The sequence below is a fragment of the Melopsittacus undulatus genome, chromosome 6 (assembly GCF_012275295.1).
Source record: "Melopsittacus undulatus isolate bMelUnd1 chromosome 6, bMelUnd1.mat.Z, whole genome shotgun sequence".
Classification (NCBI taxonomy): Eukaryota; Metazoa; Chordata; class Aves; order Psittaciformes; family Psittaculidae; genus Melopsittacus; species Melopsittacus undulatus.
In genome coordinates, this window is record NC_047532.1 from 74,821,407 (window position 1) to 74,838,343 (window position 16,937).

The 16,937-nt window shown below is 48.2% G+C and overlaps 1 protein-coding gene across 1 annotated transcript; it reads left to right on the plus strand.

Moving 5' to 3' along the window:
- LOC101878407 (protein FAM162B-like) lies at positions 1–4,283 on the plus strand. The gene is made up of 4 exons (XM_005148322.3): positions 1–334; positions 2,075–2,180; positions 2,708–2,816; positions 3,396–4,283. The coding sequence occupies exons 1-4, from the start codon at positions 196–198 to the stop codon at positions 3,501–3,503; spliced, it is 462 nt and encodes a 153-aa protein (XP_005148379.2). The 5' UTR covers positions 1–195; the 3' UTR covers positions 3,504–4,283.
- The last annotated feature ends 12,654 nt before the right edge of the window (positions 4,284–16,937 follow it).

Genomic DNA, 16,937 nt, shown 5'->3' on the forward strand with positions numbered 1-16,937 from the left:
CCGCTGCTCCCAGACCAGCCTCGTCACCGTGACGCGGACGGAGGCAGCTGGCAGCGGGGCTGGCAGCGCCGGCTGCTCCCTGCTGACAGGAAGGGGAAGTTGGGCGGCCATAACTGCCGGCAGCGGCCTCTCCCGTGCCGCGGCCGCCCCGCTGCGTGCTCCGGGCCGGAGGGCAGGCGCTGGGCCGCCGGGGGGATGCTGCGGGTGCTGGGGGGGATGCTGGGGCGCAGCCGCGGGCTGTGGCGGGGGGCTCGGCCCGGCCTGCACCCCACCAGAGCCAGCGGCGGCAGAGCCAAGGGCGCTGAGGACGCGGCCCTGCAGACGGCTGAGCCAGGTGGGTGGGGAGGGTTAGGGCGCTGTTTACCGCTGCAGCGCGGGGGGAGAAAGGGTATTCCCGGGAAAGGGGGAGTGAGCCAGCTTGGTTGTGCCCCGGGGCTGCTGCTGCCGTGGTGTGCGCCCTGCGTTAGAAACACTCCCGAGCCGTGGAGCAGGCAGGGAGCTCTGAGCAGCACGGTGCACAGGGATGGGTGGTGTGCGCGATCCTCCTTCTTCGGCAACAAATACAAGCGGTACTTCATCTTTTATTATTGTGCTGTAACACGGAGCTGCTGTGAGGGCTGGAGCAGCTCTGCACTGGAGCCAGGCTGAGAGAGCTGGGCTGGGACAGCCTGGACAAGAGAAGGCTCCTGAAGGGGAGACCTGAGAGCAGCTCCAGTGCCTAAAGGGGCTGCAGGAAAGCTGGAGAGGGGCTTGGGACAAGGGCCTGTAGGGACAGGCCAAGGGGAATGGCTTTAACCTGCCAGAAGAGGGGAGACTGAGATGAGCTCTTAGGCAGAAGCTCTTCCCTGTGAGGGTGCTGAGGCGCTGGCACAGGGTGCCCAGAGAAGCTGTGGCTGCCCCATCCCTGGCAGTGCTCAAGGCCACTGCTGGCTGCAGGCCCAGTTCAGTCCCTTGCTGCTGTTCCAGACGCAGCTCTCAGTCTCACTGTAAGAGAAGCACAAGAAATGGGAAATTAAATTTACCTGGGGTCCGGGCACCAGGATTTAACCCCGGGATTTCTCAGCCCTTCACAAGCCATGGCACGTGTGAGCAGGCCAGGGGCTAAGGAGCCTAATGGCATTTCATGAGCACTGTCAGGAAGAGATGCTCCTTGTGCCCTGTTCTGTAGCAGCAGTGAGTTCCTTTCAGCCCAGCCCCAACAACAGCCAGGGAGTGCAGGACACTGAAGCTGGGGCCACCTTTATGTCCCTGCACACCCATTTCTAAATACCAACCCCACATTTGCAAGCACGGGGCACTGTAACCAGGCACCCTGGTTGCAGCAGCCTGGGTGTCTGAGCAGTCCCAGGTCCCCTGCAATGGCCACTGTACAGTGCAATGCAATAGCCAGGATTTGAGCTAGCCATTACTGGTTTTTCAGTGCCACCCTACCACTGCCCTTGTCATGGCCTGTCATTGGGTTTGTTTCCACCAAGAGGAGCCAGAGTCCCTTCTCATTCTGCTCAGGGTGACAGCATGCTAATGCCATCACTGTAGTAGTCTGGTGGGATGTAATGTATCATCATTAGAGTACAGTAATGTGGTACCCAGCTTGCATGAGAACTACTGCCAGCCTCCCACCATGCCATACTTTAACAGACCTCATCTCTCCATCAGTGCTTGCAGGAAGAGATGCTGTCGAGGAGTTGTTAATGCTGCTGGCAGGTTGCTTAACTCACTAGTTGGGCCGTTTAAAATCAAGAGGCTTGCAGGGTAAGAGCAATGCTGCAGGCTTGGGTGGCTTCAGCCACGCATCCTTTCCCCCTTCATCAGGAAGGTTAGAAGAGATTTTTATTTTAAAACCTACCTAAACTGAAACAACAACAAAAAAAGCACAAAATGAAGTAAGTTGCAAATGTAAAAAAATCCTCTCACCCCAGCTGCTGGCTCCTGACAGGTGAAAGCACATTTGGCTCTTGCAGAATAGAGAAGTGCTGTTCTGACCTTGCACTCCTTTTCCTGCTGAACAACAGCTTTTATTCTCCTCCCTTCTTTAAGCTCAGCTCATTGTTTTCTTCTGTAAAATGTCCTGCAGGTTACAAGGCTTTCCAACACGACAGAAAGCCTACGAACTTTGATAAAAAGGTGTTAGTGTGGGCAGGACGCTTTAAAAGGGAGGAGGACATCCCCAAGCACATATCGTAAGTAGACCTGTCTGAATGATGCTTTTGGATGTGGATGTACAGGTTGAACTCCCAGTCAGCATTACCCACAGTGGTGCTCATGTGGTGGTGTTCGCGCTCCTCCGTGCTGATGGGCCCTGCTGCTGGTGAACCTGAATTGTTGGGGAGGATAAGTTTTTTGTCATGCCCTGTGAAGGAAACTGTTTCAGATACGATACATTTCAGACTAAGCTGGAGAATCTTTTGCAAGACAAGTGGCTTCATAGCTAATATGCAGTTTGTTTAGCAGGATTCGTTCTTCCTGTTGTTACTGATGACTGTTGGGAATAGCAATACCCTGCCTGTGTGGGAGGATGACCAAATCTTTCCCCTATAAGCTAATTTTTAAAGTCCTCCTCTAAGAACTTGCAGGAAGAGGAGGCTGAAACGCACTGTACATTAATAAGCACTTGCTGGAAGACTTGATGCATTACTCAGCTCCCCATGGTCTGGTCTCATGTCACACATGCTGCTGCAGGATGGAAACTCTGCTCTGTCCTCCACAGGTCTGAGCTCCTCGAAGCAGCAAGGAGCAATGTCAGGATAAAGGTTTGCTACATTATGATTGCACTGACCATACTGGGCTGTGTGGCCATGGTCATCACAGGCAAAGAAGTGAGTATTGTTTCTCAGTGAACCAACCCCACTTAATGTATGGTCTTCGTATGCTCTCTTTGTAAATAAGTACATGTGAAGCACAACTGGTTAATGTGCTGGTTAATGTGTTCCTTCTGACCCGCTTTGCCATGAACCTGCGCAGAACAGTGCTCTGTATGATGGTATCTCAGCAAGATGCTGGTCCAGAAGTTGTGGAGTACCTTAGACAGTGTCAATAGTGCCTGGTCTTGCCCTACATCTGGGGACCAGAAGGCTCCCTTGGTCCTGTCTGCCTAACCTGTGCCACTATGGCCACCAAGATCTGTGGCATTCAGTTTTTCCCATCCCAGTGGTGGGCAAGGAGCATCTGCAGCCTGATTTGCATGCCCCAGTGAATCTGTAAACAGTTATCAGTATGATTTTCATGAGAATCAGAGCTGCAAATGGTGAAAAATTGGTAAAACAAGCAAACACATCAACTTCTGTCACTGCAAAGTAGTAAAAGGGACAGTGGGGTGTGAAAGCCAGTGGTGCAAATGTGGGGAAAGTCAGTGGTGGGGAATGTGTGCTCAATGATTTTCACCATTTCCTTTCAAGGCTGCTAAAAAGGATCAAACTCTGGTGCGGATGAACATAGAAAAGAAAGCCAGATGGAGAGCTGAGGTGGAGAAAGAGCAGGAGGCAGCTGTTGGGAAGGCACAATGATCAGCAACAGATTTAATTTGGCAGCAGAAGATAAGTGGTTTGCCCACATGGCATACGTACCTGTCTTCGTTTAACCCCTCTGAGCCTTGTCACTGAAACTCTTTCAGGGCAAAGACTTCACTGCTCAAAACCTACTCCATAGCAACTGGGAAACTCCTATGGAAACTCCAAGAGCTGCTTTCTGTGGCCTCCGGTCATTGGCACTGAGTTCAGGAGAAGCACAGACATCTCTTCTGAAGTGGGAAGTGTGGAAAGGATGAATGCAGGACTCCTCAGCTCAGGGTCAGCTTTTTGTGGTACCACTGATGCTCAGCATGGCCTTGGTGCTGTCACGTAACAGCCAGGAAGGATGCAGCCCTACATTGGAGAGCATCCCATTCCCTGCAGTGCCTCTAGGGCAGACAGCCTTGGCCAGAAGAGACTGAGGGCATGGGGAAGAAGAGTCTGCAATATGTTTTGAAACCACTGACAGGTCCATTGTCTCTACCTCTGAACCTGCTGCCATCATGATCCCCTCTTCCTTCCCAGCCCTTTGTGGGATCCCGTGGCTGAGGGAGCCCATGCCTGGTACATGAGCCTGGTCTGGAGGCACCCTTTGTCCTTTGAACCTCACTGATTTTGCTTCATCATCTTCTGCTTCCAGTTGTTGCCATGAAAGTTACCTAGCACTTGTTTCATTGTGACTTTAGTTAGGAGTAATTGTTAATATATGGTTTGCTAAAACTGGTTCTTTTTAATCTTCATCGTTCATTAATTCATAATAAAACAGCTGTCCAATTATGTCTGAAACAGCTTCTTTTAAAAGGTCACCAAATTCTCTGGGATGGTGTTTAACAGATGAGAGATGCTAGTGAAGTATTGAAAGTTACATTTTCATGAAGTGATTAAACTTCAAGACAAGCTTTAGTTCATGCTTCTGGGTGCTGACAGTCTGAGCCCCCCGTAATGCCTCAAGACCTATAAGACAGGCTAGTGGAGCTGGGTGTGCTTCATGGGACATGGGGTGACAGAACCCAGGCATCTCAGCCCAGCTGCCATAGGAGATGGCCAGTGCTGTATCCAGCCTCAACCTTTTTGCAGCATCCTGAGCATCACACCAGGGCTTGGCCTTTGCAGGGTTTATTACTCAGAGAAATTGCACTCATGCTCCCAGGGAGTCTGGAAGCTCCTGCTCAGGTTTCTGAGGTTTATTGTGTTAAAAATCAGGTCCACTTACTGCTGGTGTGTCATGACATGACCAGGCTGCTGGCAAGGACGGGAGGGGGCATCAGCAGGTGGTCAGCAGCTTTTGGGCTCTGGGTCTCCATCTCCTATGATTACTGGGCGGCTTTGTCCCCTCCTGTGCTTCTTAGGAGCACTCTCTCCATGTTGCACCACAGGATGAGGAGCATGTGAGGGGGAACGTTACCTTTATCTCAGCTCAGTGTGTGCAGTCCTTGTTTCCAACTCACAGCCCCATGCAGTACAATTCACCATAAGTCATGTCTGCTCCCTGTAGTATTCCTCACGAAGCACAATTCAGGGAAGTGAAAATAATGGTCTAAGACAAGCACAGAGTGAGCAAGTCTCTGCTGGGAAGGCACTTCTGGCTCCACAGGTAATGTGGGCTTTTTCATTTTACATGACCTGGTTTTCTTGGTTAGTGCAATAAACCTCAAGAACAAAGTTAGTGTTCATATGGGGACAAAATGAACCAGCTCTGTCCAGCCTCTTAGTAGTTTTTTAATTCTTAAAGGGCCCGAGCAGCCTGGGGATTGGAACTGGATGAGCTTTAAGGTCCCTTCCAACCTAAACCAGTCTTTTATTGTATGATTCCATGGCTTTCATGTGCCCTTTCTAAGAAGGCACATACAACAGTTAAAGGAACCCATTTCACAAATCTACATCCATGTTCTGAGCTTCCCTGACTTAAGCAGGGAAGGAGATGACCACAACTCTATTTAAAGAACAAGCAAATCAACTGTGACTTGTTCCACTCTCTGCTGTGCACTTCCCTCTGCCTGGGAAAAGACAAAAAGCCTGCTTCAGGTGTGAGCTGTTATCCAGCCCTCTCTAACAGCTCGGAGCTCTGTTGACTGAAGGAAAAAGGTGCTGCATTACACACTGTCATTAAAGAAAAGTGAATTCCTCCTCTGGGAGCCACTGGTGATGGGCCACTTCTGAGCAATCAGATGACCCAGTAGTTTTGGGCTCTCACAAAGAGCTCTGACTGTTATGGAGGGAATAATTCTTTTCCAGTCCTGGCTGCATCATTATTCATTTGAATATCATAACATTCCTCAGCAAATCAATCAGGCTAATCACTGGCTTGCACTCTGGCAGTGGCAGGTGGCTGCTGGTGTAGCGCAGCCTTGGTTGGAGCTGTACCCTGTTGTACTGGAGGCACCAGCACAGAACATTGCAGTGCTGATACCTCTCCAGTGCTGGGACTTGCCACTGCTTGTTAAAATCGGCTCCTGTCTGGGTTTGCAAAGTCCTTCAACCCTTCTCTTGAAAAGCTTCTAATTATCACTGCTTCCTGAGTGTGTGATTGCTAATCCTCACCAGCCCATGTTGTGTTGTTTGCTTTGATTTCCCCTCCCATCTATACTACTTCAGTGTCACACCTGACCCACAGGTCATTTAAAAAAGGGGCTGGGAGTTGTTATTAGGTAGGAGTGACTCTTTCCTTTTTAACAACATGCTCTATGTTTTCTCAACTTGCTCTTGAGCACCATGAGAGGGGCTGTTTTTTTCCTGAGGCAGGGAATGGGGCTGGAGAATGTGCTGGTTTTGCTGTGATGCTTAGGGGAAGCCAAGGGTGAGTCCTTTCAACTCATATCTCATTTACTGCTCTGTCCCAGGAGGAAAGAATTCTTCTTCCCCTGCAGGATTTTTCTATTTTAATGAACTTATATGTGCTGGTGGCTGGTGCCATAGAGATTTGCATTATAATAACAGTTATTAGGGAAGATTTTCCCTGGTAGCTGGAGTTGATCTAATTCTGTTTCCATTAAAGTCAGTGCTGCAGGTCCTCCTGGCAGTGGATTAAGGTTATCATCCACCACTTCTTGAAGTTCCAGGGATTTTCAGAGATTTGGCTGCCCAGGGAGCCAGGCTGCTGTGGGGCAGAGCTGTATGTACTGAGCTTGCCAATGTGGTAAGATTGAGCTCCTGTGGAAAGCGCTGCACTGTGAGCATCCTGGTGCCTCCAAGGCCATGTGTGACATTGGAAAGCCTGAGCTCAGGAGATCTCAGTCCCTTCCTTACTTGTTTTGCCTCTGGTTGTGACCTGCTCAGGGGGTTTCTAGTGGTTGGTTTGTTTCCATCTATTGACTATGTGCAGCACTTCTGAGATGCAGCAAGGCTGATGTGATCCTGCACTTGCAAAGGGCTTTTCTCCTGGATGCAGGCAAAATCTTGCCAAAAGAAAAATCTCTTTTTAAATACTGCTCTGTTCTGTCAGTGTTTAATCTCTCACCAAGCTGGGAAACTGCTGCTTGTTTTGAGGCTGAAAGCACCCAGTTTAACCTCCCAGGCACTGGATGTTGTCTTCAGTCCGGGGTATAGAATATCTCATCTCAGCTTTTTCCTGTGTGTAAGTATTCACCCCTCAGCTCTTGTTGGCAGCTGAATTCCTACTATGTTTAAACACCTGTAGTTCCTAACCATTGCTTGGTGGGTATCACTGCCTTACTGGCCAGTTAAGTGATTGACACTATCATGAATTTATTCCTGTATCAAGCAATTTACAACATTAGTAACCTCTTTGTAAGAAATCCGAATTGATTTTTTTGTTTGCTTTAGGATAGAATCAATAACCTGGTACTTTTGCAGAAGGAGAAGATATAAAAGCTTTCCAGACTTCACTGCCTACCCTGGGAAATTCAACAGCACAGTGGTTACGCATCAGAAACTTGCTCTCCTCTCTCTGCACCCTGTGGGAGCAGCATGACTGGCCAGCCAGCCACAGATCTGCTTTTGCTCCTGGGGTTGCCAAAGGACAGTTCAAAGGAACTTCAAGGTTAAAGGTCTCATCTGGGTGAGATGCAGTTATGGTCTGGATCTCCAAAGGGACCTGCCCCCTCTTACCACAAAGATCTTTCCAGCTTGGAGCAGCCTTGTGCTTTCTCATGTGCTCAAGAGCATCACGTTGAATAAGTGCTGGTGGCTGCTGGCCCACAGGTATCTGGGGTCCTTGTGCCCATCATCATTTCAGAGAGGGCTTAAGCACCACTCTCCTACTTGGGTTTCGACAAAGTCATTGTAGCCTAGCAGCGAAGCTAGGCCAGTGTTCAGTAATATAAATTAATTAATGGATTATCATTAATGCAGTGAGGTAGCATTAAAGCAATTTTCCATGGTTAAATAGTCTGATTATCATTAGTGGTGTATGATTTACTGTAGAACCTCTGTGACAGTGATAGCGATGCTGTCCTGTCACTGTGACAGTTCAGGAGCAGGTAGCCCCTGAAGGGCTCTGAAAGGACCTGACCATTTAATTTCTTTGCCCTATAAAGGATCCCAGCACAAACCCCAACACTACATTAGTCTAGCTGTCTCTATACCTTGTCTGTGCAAGACAGCTTGCCACATAGGCACCTAAAGCTGGGATCTGACTTTTCCCCTCACTGTGCTCCTCTATTTGGGCAGAAGCTGCTGTTTGCTGGGTGTGTGAAGGTTCCTGTGGGGAGGAGGTCAGTCTGGGACAGGGTTTCATAGGGAAGAGTTGGGCTTACTCATGGCTTGTGTATGCTCTGCAGCATGAGCAGCCTTTATTGGAAGCTGTTGGTGAGCTTAGGCCAGAGAATTAAGGTATTTCCATGCTGGTCTGTAATATATTTCTCCCAGATGATGTATGGTCCTGAGACTTTTTTTCTAAATGAAATGGAAACCAGAACAGCCCAATGAGTTAATCATGTGCTAATCACAGTCATTCCCAATGGTTCATGTTAGTTTCTGCAAAAGGTATGAATGCAAACCCCACTCATGGTGTGCTCTGCATGGTGCCATCACCATGCACTGCTGGCTCCCCTGTAGCTATTTTAACATAAGCATTGTCCTGCAACAGATTTTTATCAGCAGCAGGGCTATAATCTTTACCAAGGACATCCATTAGGGCTGTAAAAATGTCATTAGAGCAATGCTGTGCCGGGGCGATGGAACAATATCCAGAAGAGTTTCAGACTGCGCTAAGGAGCTGAAGCAAACCTTGAAAGACAGTCAAATATCACAGTGTTTCAGTGCTCTGAGCCCCATGAGAGAGCAATTTCACTTGACAAACAAACCTTAATGCAAAGCAAAGATACAACCATTGCATATTGCTGTCTCCCTTTGTTTCCTTTCCCTTCTCCTGAGAGCCCTTGTGCACGTGGGCCAGGGGATGCTGAGCCTGACACCTACTGCAGTGGCAGGAGCCCAAGGAAGGGGCTGTGGAGTGACTGCCTTAGGGGTAGTCCTGGTTTTCCCGGGAAGAACAAGGACAGAGTGCTCAGCAGAGCCTCTTGAGCATGAATATTTTATTTGCTTCAAATAGCCAGAGAGGAATTAACAGTGATTAAAAGACAAACTCCTGGCAGGAGTGTGCCTGCACAGCAGCACAAGTCACCCATCTCCACATCCACACACATCCTTTTCCCACACACTGAGCTATGCACCAGCCTTCAAATTAGCTGCAATATCCTGCAGGTTTTTTCCTTTACACATATATTTGCATAAAGGAAAGTAAAATCTCTGCAGCCTACCTTTATCTCCAAAGTAGGCTTCCCTTGAGACACAGTGCAAGAGCGTGGCTGTCTCGTCTGAAGGAGGAGTGATACAAATTCTGCTTTCAGCCCTATGGAAAGAAGCTGGAAGTTTTGCACAGGGAAGAGGCAGCCAAGAATCTGCTTTAACTACTGCCGGGGGGTCAATCCCTGCCTTCCGCAGCTCCTGAAGCAGCAAAGCAGCCAGTGCCTTGTTGTCCCTTTCAGAGGTGAGGAAATCTGCACCCCTGGGAGCAGGGCTGCCTTGAGAGAGGGCAAGAGCAGGTGTGGGCTGGCACAGGCATCACCCCTTTATGGCCTTCTTCTGCTTTAAGAGCTGAACACTTAGGATGACAGAGATTTAGGGGCTGAGGTTTGGGGTGCTGGAAAGGAATCTCCATCACCCAGGGGCCTGGAAATGGAGCAGAGCTCTGCCTAAGACCCCGCTTGTTGGCCAGCCCTTGGGAGTGCCACTGGTAAGTGATGATATGTAATACAGGAAAGAGCCCAAATGTGGCATGCGAGAAAGGAGGGCTTTGCCCCACTCTTCATCTGACTCTCTCCTCCCTGATAACAATGTCTTTATCAACAAGGAAAAGTGATTTGAGTCACTTCTCCCCCTCAGCCAGGGATCATGACATGGAAATGAAGGCAGGCTCCCATCTGCGCTTCCCAGCACACCCGTGGGGGCTTGGCTGGGATTTGGATGCTCTCACACAGCAGTTGGTGCAAGCTCAGCACTTCTCAACTAATGTGCTCCCTTGCTGCTCTGTATGCAGGCATACTTCTATAAACAGCACTAAAACCATCCACTTAACCAATAAAACAGGCATAGGAGCTCTGACATCCAGGCAGCAGAGCTGTGACAGCAGCTCTTTTGGAAGCCAATGCTCTGCGTAGGCTGAAGAGTTGTGATTCTAACTATAGCTATTATCCTCCATGCTCCCACCCGCTGTCCCACTGCCCTCACCACGCTGTGGCTGTGTCAATTCTGTCTTTCAGCCCTTGATGAGAGTCCCTGACTCCACAGCACCGATCCCTCTGGATGCTTTGTGACTGGGGCAGCTTGGGTGCTCAGCAGCTTTGCAGTGTTTGGATGGGTGTCACTATTATTCACTGAGATTGTGCATGAGGTGAGCTCTGTTGGCAACCTGGCAAAACCCAGTTCCCACAGGGAAGGGATTGGCGCTGTGTATGTTGCTCATCAGGATGCTGCTGTGCATCAGGACCAACAGCATCTTACTGCCTGGCATATGTATTGCCTGAGAAAGCATGTTGCTGAAGGGGAAAACATCTGCCTGGTGTAAAATGGTGTGTTTAAGTGAACTGTGTGATGTTTATCTGCTCCATAAACATGGGAGCAGTTTTACAGTCCCGTCTTCCAAAAATGCAGGCTTTGCTCTGGAGAGGTGGAGGAGGGAACAGCTCATGGTATGAGAAACAAGTGTGTGTAAAGAGCCCTGCTAAGAAGTGCAAACTATGGAGCCAGGCTGAGAGAGCTGGGCTGGGTCAGCCTGAAGAAGAGAAGGCTCCTGAAGGGGAGACCTGAGAGCAGCTCCAGTGCCTAAAGGGGCTGCAGGAAACCTGGAGAGGGGCTCTGGGCAAGAACCTGTAGGGACAGGCCAAGGGGAATGGCTTTAACCTGCTGGGGTTGGAGGTGGATGAGCTCTAAAGTCTGTTCCAACACAAACCAGGCTGGGATTCTGTGATTTAAAATCGGAAACAACAGCCTGGCTTCTGTGGGGAAGTGCAAGAGCCACTTTAGAGCTTGTAGATTTTAATTGACTGCAGAACAGCTTTTAACCTGGGTTGAAACTCGAGGCAGATTTGCATAACAATTGATTTAAAAGCTCCACTACTTCCCACAGCCAGACCATGGAAACCCTTTTCTGTTCGGGTTTATGTTTTAAGTGCTTCTAACAACAGAGCAATTCAGTGTTCCAGCGCAATCTGCAGGCTCTACAGCAATAGCCTGCTGCAGACCAAACTCCTCCTGGCATTGCCTCAGTCCCCCTCGGAGGCCTGAGCACATTTGAGTTCACACTTCTCTCCCTTTACCTTCCCCTTCACTCAGGTTTTTGTTTAACACCGAAATCCCCCCAGAATGTGCTGGTTTAATGTCGTGTTTCAGAAAAAGCCATTAAGCCTTGATTCACCTCCGTGAGCAAAACAGCTTTTATTAATGCCTTTAGCTGTGATGAGTGAAAGCTCCAAGCTGTCAGCTCGAGCTGCAGGAAGAGCCCTGGTGCTGTGCTCAGGTTTTGTATTAAAAAAGGATGAGGAACAGCACATCAACGTGGCAGAGAGCAGCTGGGAAAGTGAGAGCACACAGAATATTGCTTATTAATGTTGTGGTTCGGTCAAGATGTGAGAGCTGTCGAGTGAGGAGGAGAAAGCGGTGCCTGAGTTTCTGTCCACTCAGTCCCTGTTTTCCCATGTTTTCCCCTCTTTCACCTTTCCAAGCAGGAAGTTCTGGGTCCAGCCAAGCCCCTGTTCATTTACCTCTGCACCAGCAGGTATCAGTGCCTCCCTCAGATCTCCTGTCCTGAGGAAATCTCTTCAGGCTCTTCCATCATTTACTGGCAACCTCCTCCACCAGGTCACAGAACCCAGCTCCTGGGTGTGGAAAGGGATTCACTGAGCAGGGCTATGCAAAGAAATCAGGTCTCCTTTTTGCTCTGCCAAGGAGCTGCATCTCAGCAGAGATGTGGCTGTGATGCCTGGGTACAGATCAGGTAGCTTGCACCTGCAGAGAAACACGATTGCTTGTTTTAAAGAAGCCTTACTGTGCCAAGACCCTGCCCGCAAGTTTCAGCAGGGTGTGTGAAATCAGAGCCCAGAGATCTCCCTGCTGCTGTAGGTTTCATGGCACAACCTTTCCCTTCAGCCTGTTCAGCAGCCAGGCTGCCACTCAATACAACTTAAATCAAGGATTTTGACCTTCATTTATTCTACTGCAGTGGGTGGACTCTTGTAGCCATTAGAGGTGGTTCATTGGTACCCAAGGAGCAGGCAGGTATCATTAGAAATACTATCACCTTTGGGGCACCAGTGAGGGTCCTGAGGAGCAGCAGTACACCCAGGTGGCTTTCAGAGGGAGGCTGGGAGCTTAGGAGATGCACTCAGACGTGCTCCTGCCTTAATTGCCAGTCAGTACCATTCTGATTAATCACGTTTAGAGCTCAGTGAATCCATGTTCTTGCTGGACAAAGATAAAGCAAAGCTGCCCTGAGCAAAGGGCAGTGAGTGGGCTCTGAGGGTAAGACTTGCTCCCACTTTAAACAGGTCTTTGTTGGTGCAAAACTGAGCTCATGGAGGACCCATCAGTGTCTCTGGTTCTCCTTCCCTTGGCCTTTTTCCCTTTGAGGGGAGGCAATTTCTTCAGTTTATCACTGCTCTTGTCTTTCAGTGAGTTTGGAAATGAGGGATGGTTTCCTTCTCTTACCAGCAGGGACATGTATGGGGTGAAGGCAGAAGAAGATCTTAGGATGACAGGAGGGCTCTGCTCCTCACCTGCTTGCCCTGCCTCATCCATCCTGGCCACCAGCAGCAGCTCTGCAAGGGAATATCTGCCCTTTGACTGGCACAGTGTTTTGAGTGCAGGAGTGACACAAACCGGAGCTGTAGTTATGGTGAGCAATAGCTATGAAAGGAAAGAATTTACCCCTTTGCACTTTCTTCCATGTGTAAATTGCAACGCTTCAAACCCAGCATCATTAAACTGTCCAAGGAAAAACGTGAGTTCAGATGAAGGCAGGTTGATTCCTGCTTCTGCATGGACCAGACCCACCAAAATGACTCCCTAGCATCAGCTCCTCCATCACCAGCAGAGTGAGGCCAAGAGTCAAAAATAGCCAAGGAAGCATCTGCCTCTTTCTTTTTCTTTATCAGATGCCATGATCTGCACTGGGGAGTTCTCCACACTTCTAAATGGTTGACTGAAGGTGCAATTTATTTCTTGTCAGATGTTCGTGTGCTTCAGTGTGATGAGCACAGCCCTGCTCGCTCAGAGCCAGCATCCCTGGTGCAACGTGTGCCCTGCCTGTGCGAGCTGCTCTGCACCACTATCTCCTCACCCACATCCAAATCCCTGCTCACCAAACACGCTGCTGCCCTCACCCCTGGGATGGTTATTGGGCTTTTGAGCTTTAACTGCTCGTGCAGTTTGTGCAGTTCTTATCATAGAATCCCAGCCTGGTTTGTGTTGGAAGGGATCTTAAAGCTCATCCAGTTCCTGCCATGGGTAGGGACACCTTCCAGTAGAGCAACTTGCTCCAAGCCATCTGCCAGTAATTTCAGCTATGAATCAAAGAACACTCTGTGAGACATGGCTGAGTCCTTGCTTCCACATCGGTTATGGATGGAGGTGTACTTGTTTATTTCTTTTTAAATTACTGGATGTGATAAAGTTCTAATTTTTAATGGTTGAATCATGCATTTTGAAAGGCAGATTTTTCCTCTTCTTTTGCCACTGATATAACATCATTATGTTGTTTGTAGGAATTACGGTTTTTATCTTCCTGTCAACAAAATATGCATGCAAATAGACTTGGATTATTTATAGAGCAACATCAAATTAAACTGCTTGTATAATGACTTAAAACTGGTTATCGCCATCCTGCATAATATCTGTTTAAACACACAACTTGCAACAAGCTTTCCTAATCAAAGGAGGAAACAAAAACACAATGTCACTAATTTTATGCATGCCATAATGTGCTATTCAGCTCAGCATCACAGCCCTGTGCAGTGCAGGAGAGGGATGCTGGTTTTATCCATATGCACTTCATACGAACATGTTAGGGGCAGCACTTCTCAGGTTTTACACCTCTGGTTTGAGTCTGTGAGGAAGCATGGGGTCTCCCATCAGTTACTAAACACAAGCCTAAAAGGCAGCACCTTGACTTGTGTAGACCCTCCATTTGCTGCCATCTCGATCAGGTTTTTTTTTTCTCTTCTCATTTAAATTCTCTCCACTTCTTGCTGTTGTTTTTAAAACAGGAAATTTCAATGCAAAATAAGTCCCTAATAAGGAACTAAAGGAATCAAGAATGAACAGCACAGGAGTTCAAGCCAGCTCCACGCAGAGAGCTGCCCGAAGGAAGAAGTCAGCAGGAATAGCAGGAGGTGGATTTTTAACTTGCTTCTAGCTTTTGCAAGGAATGGTTTTAGGAATGTGAAATAGCAGACAGTTAATCCAACTGAGTTTGAGTCCCAGGCAATTTATTGCTAGTCTTCCAAGAGGGAAAAGCCAGATGCCCACCTTATCAGTGCTGCTTGTGTAACACTCCATGCGAGGCAGCAGGTCTGGCATGCAGCACATGGAAACACTGCCCTACAGCCATTAAACCATGTTTTCCCAAAGAGCAGCACCCACAGAGCTGGCAGCAGGTCTGGGCAGGCTCCATGTCCTCCTGGAGCAAGGACATGCTCTCAGGCTGGTAAACAGCAGCACTGCCTCTGTGCTTCACTGAGCACATCTGGGTACAGATGCTCTGGCCCTGGCACAGTGGAGAATTAAAGACAGCAAAACTCACATCCCAGCCTTCATTTTGGGAGTCCCATGTAGGATAGGGGAAGCTGTGAAGACAGTGTTCTCACAGGAGAATGGATATTTGGTACATGAGCTCTGAATAACTCTGAAAGATACAGCAAGGCTATGAGAGGCCAGAGGAAGCTTAAGCAAGCAAGATAAGAAGAAGCTGGAATTCACTGATGAGAACTGTGGACTGTTGGCAAGTGTTCGAGGTCAAGTTCTCACGCCTGTGCTTAACCAATTATATGTTAGTCACTAAGGGTCTTCAAGACAAGTATCCGATCATGATATGCCAAATTGCTGTAGGTGTGTGTAAGCAATAGTATATAAGGAGTTAATGCTTTGCAATAAATGGCTTTTTGTCTGATCATATTGATCTCAGACTGAGTCCATTCCGCGGCAGGAAGGCTTTGGTGGATGGATGTCAGGACTTGGGAAGGAGCCAAGATATTTGAAGGCAGAGGGAGAAACAGAACATAGAGAACTGAAGCAATGGAGAGTACATGGTTCCATGATCTCTGCACAAGCCCAGCATGGGAAGGATTTATCCCAGCTTTGAAAAGGGCAGAGAGTGAAATGTGAGGGCATTGCCTCTACAGAGCACTCTTCACCTGAAACCACAGTCCAAAGAGGCTCTCTCCCATCGCAGGATTTTCTGATGATTGTCACAGCCAGTCCACACGGTACCTTGCTGAACCTGCAGATTATCAGTGCAAATCCCGTTGGCTCAAGCTCTTCATGTCAGATGTAGACTTGGTTTTTGATTAGAAAGTTGAATTTCACATCAGAGAAAACTGTAGCTTCAAATCTGGTGTGCAAAGAGCTGAGTGTCTGCAAAAGGACTAGATCCTGTGAAATAACACTCGTCTGCTTTAATTGCCATGCAGCTGGGTTAAGCCTTGCCTCATTATGATACCATTAGGTGCATTAATACTTTCTGACATTAAACTGTGGATTGATCTTGGGGTGCTGTGGAGACCATGCTGGCTTTCCAGAGTGCCTGGAAATGTTTTGTGTCTTGATGTGAAAAATGATGAAAGGGATAAGAGTCTATTAGACAGGAGTCCTGTGTGGTGCTGTGAAATCCGGTATCTCCTGGTTTAATAGAGGGATTTGACATGGAGCATGATATGATAGAGGGAGTCCATAGCCAGGATAAGTCAGGATATAGCAGCAGTAAGACAAAAAATGTATAAAATTAAAAGCTGCAAGTTCAAGTGGCTTCAGGGTTTTAATGGAAGATCTTTGATTTGTAAAGAGTCCAAAGTCTAGAAGTGAAGAGTGTGGGTATCACTAATTTCTACAGTTGGCTGCTCGCTTGCATCCATACATCTAACATTAACACTGAAAACCAGCCTCTCCCAGTAACTGTGTGACCAGAAATGTTCCCTGTGTCGTTCATATTGGCATGTCCTTGCTGGCTGGATTTTAGCCCATGGAGCAGTTGGCTTTGCCTAGGACAGGGTAGGCCTGGAAATCAGGGGAAGCTCAGCTCTGCCTGGGAGTTATGGAGGTTAACTCAAGCTGAAGTCACATGCAGCAAGGAACCTTTCAAGTGTGCTGATTTGGAAAGGGAGGGCAGATCACTTGTACCCTTTTTATGTATCTGTATTTTCAGTTAGAGAAAGATGAGCTTGAAATCAGCCTGATTGCCACCGTGGGGGATTAGGGACAGGCCCCTTGATTCCTTCACTTGAAGATGTTTTGTTCCTGACTCCACTGTATGATCAGCAGTGACCGAGCTTTAAGAGTACCTGTGAGTAGGTTTTAGCTCTCTTGACTTAGCCAAGGGAAGCTAGCAAGGACTCAGCCTGTGTTTTAATTAAAACAGCATGCAGCAGTGATTGGTGGTTCAGATGAGATGGATCTGGTGTTTGATGGAGTCCACGACTTGTTCCTCGCTGTTGTGCACAAAGCAGCTCTCTCCTCTCATGCTGAGGACACTGCCCATACCTTCACTTCATCCCTGGTCCCACTACTCACTAGAAGCACTTCATTAGCTGTTGTTTAGGGATGTAACTAAACCTCATCTTCATACAGTGACTCTAATGATGTCCTTTAAAGTGTGATTTCTCATTGCAGAAGCTCCTTGACTGGGAAGAGTTTTCCCTTCTGCTCTGTACCAGCTCAGAGCATCATTTGGGTTTCCTCCTTTACAGCTGTGAACCCTAATTC